The 2,406-nt window shown below is 42.4% G+C and overlaps 1 protein-coding gene across 1 annotated transcript; it reads right to left on the bottom strand.

Annotated features, from left to right (window-relative positions):
• Positions 1–1,712: 1,712 nt before the first annotated feature.
• LAJ45_04151 (uncharacterized protein) lies at positions 1,713–2,048 on the bottom strand (the record flags this gene model as incomplete). The annotated part of the gene is made up of 2 exons (XM_046113732.1): positions 1,713–1,953; positions 2,014–2,048. 2 exons carry the CDS (start codon positions 2,046–2,048, stop codon positions 1,713–1,715), a joined length of 276 nt encoding a protein of 91 aa, XP_045972834.1.
• Positions 2,049–2,406: the final 358 nt, after the last annotated feature.

Here is a 2,406-nt window from a genome sequence, read left to right as displayed (position 1 = left end):
CCCACGGCCAAATGGCGTCGACTTCATTTTCATTCGAGTCTTGCCAAGGGCGGGAAGGTAGGAAAAGAGTGGGATCACAGCCACAACCGGCAAAGCGCAGGGATCATAGCGGGCATCAAAACGCGGTCTTGGGTCACGGTCGGACCCAAGAGGTCTGGGCGTCGAAAGAACATCCAGTCTTCCATCATAATTGCCTTCTACGAGGTCCGCAAATAGGATTTGATGGACGGTTGTGAAACGGTGATAGCTGAAGATCTTGAACCTGTGGTCCGCAAAGCGGGAAATAAAAAGTAATTTAGCAACTGGGGCTGTCAAAGATGATCATCAGGAACTGATCATGTACAGCATGCAGGTACCTAGTCTGCGCACGTGGGTGTTCGGAGAGACCTGAGGACCTCAAGCTCAGTTTTGGAATCAAAGTCGCCTCCTCCATATGTAGGTACAGTTTTAAGGGCACCCACTGGCTTCTAGAAAATAGACAGCTCACCGGAAAAACCTTTCCCCTATTCGCAGTAACTGAACTATCAATTTTAACCTCTAAGTTGAGCAATTGAATTCAGAGTATAACACGCAATTGACATTCAGAATCGAATCACTCATTAATCCTCAGTCTAACTGCCTCATGGGACTTTTGCTCCAGAATTACATGCAGTAAAAAAACACCGCCTCACATACTGCAACTCACGGTAGTTCGGCTACACCAATTTCAATTGATTCCAATTCGTTACCATTGTCATTTCATAGTTCCAGGGTTAGGGTTGGTCTCCTCCCTAGACTGACTGACCTATCGGTAATTAATCACCTTGGAAATCTCGGCAGACAGTCTATCTCGATAGGTATTACGCCCCGATCTGTTTTTGGAACTATGCCGGCAGAGGTTTGAGTAATCAAGATTCAATTCACTAATTCTTCGTTAGTTCAGTGTGGGTTTGTGGTCACGTCCCATTGGCTATGGCCTGTTATGCAACGCTTCTTAGTTCTCCGGTTGTGCTTCATATGCTACACATCTGAGCGGAGGATGGCCAGTGAGGTGGTTTATTCGCTCAGAGATTTTCTTCTTCTAGCTCGATAAATTCTGCTAGGTAGTGGATGAAATGTTTATCGCAACTTAAGAAACCCTGGTGATAGCGTATCCCTTAACTAAGACTGAGACATACATCTAAAGAGTTAACTCTCATACGCTCCCAGTGCATGGACCTACCACTTATACTTTCGCTTTGACAGTTCTAGTTTCACTATGTGGGGCAGTGCTAAACAAAATCTTGATGTTAATCAATCGATCAATAATTGTCACTGATTTACGGTCACGTGCGGTGTTTTAAACGAGTGATGATGTATGAATTGAAGACGGTTGTTTATTTATCCGGATCACCCATAAAAGTCTCACAATTGGATAATAAATCATCATGCATATTTGAGATATTATGTCATTAATAATGCTTCTATAAGAATAAAGGATCGCCACCGCCGCACAAAGAGAAGATATGAGTGCCGACTCAGAAAACAGTGTCACATTAAATCCTAGAATCCCATTAACCCCCGAATACCTAATCTCCAACATAAGAAATAAAAAATGCCCTGAGATAGAGATTCGATCCCAGTGTCCCGATAGTGGTGGCAGAAGTAAGAGTTTATATTAAAAATCTAAGAGTTCATTAAATTAATTTGTATAGATAAATAAGCTGGAGTTAATGTTATATACCTCGTGTCTGTCATTCACCGCGCGCACCGTGGATGCTTTGAGACATCTCTGCAACCATGGAACCTTCGGAAATCCTTTTTGTAGTATTCCTTTTTCCTCCTATGTTATCGAGGGGGGTTGAAGGGACAATGAGTTTTTCCAATCGACCGATCCCTGAGCCTTCTAGGAAGCGGCCCATAGGCGTACAGAATAAACTAGTTTGTTTACTAGTTCGAATGTATTCGGTGAGATCAATACCAGATATGACGACTCTGTGGGTTATGTCTTAGATATTGGAGCTATATGTAAAAATAAAAGGAAGGGAACATTACCTTTTATCGGTAGTCCCTTGAATTATTGCAGTCATAATTGATTTTTAGAATATCTAGTGATATCGGAGGTGGTGATGGTGATATCGGAGGTGATGATGGTGATAATCTCGACAGTGGCAGTAGTACTAATGATGCTCATAGAAGTTATGTGAGAATACTATTAGTGGATACTAAAGTGTGTTTTGATATCCAAATTGGGATTTATTCTTTTTTTTTTCGTCGTTGTCTTTTTGAATCATCCGTGCTGTATGCCGGAATATATATACTATATACTCCAGCTAGTTCTCAGCTGCGATACACCTCAGAGCATGAGCGCACGCCCAACAATTCATCGTGACTGATGCTGCCTACGGTAATAACTCGGGTGATATCGTTATAGGATGCTGTCCTTCC

Source organism: Morchella importuna, assembly GCF_003444635.1.
Source record: "Morchella importuna strain M04M26 chromosome Unknown Morimp01GS010, whole genome shotgun sequence".
Lineage (NCBI taxonomy): Eukaryota > Fungi > Ascomycota > Pezizomycetes > Pezizales > Morchellaceae > Morchella > Morchella importuna.
Note: the sequence above shows the minus strand (reverse complement) of the source record. Positions and strands in the feature narration are given on the sequence as shown.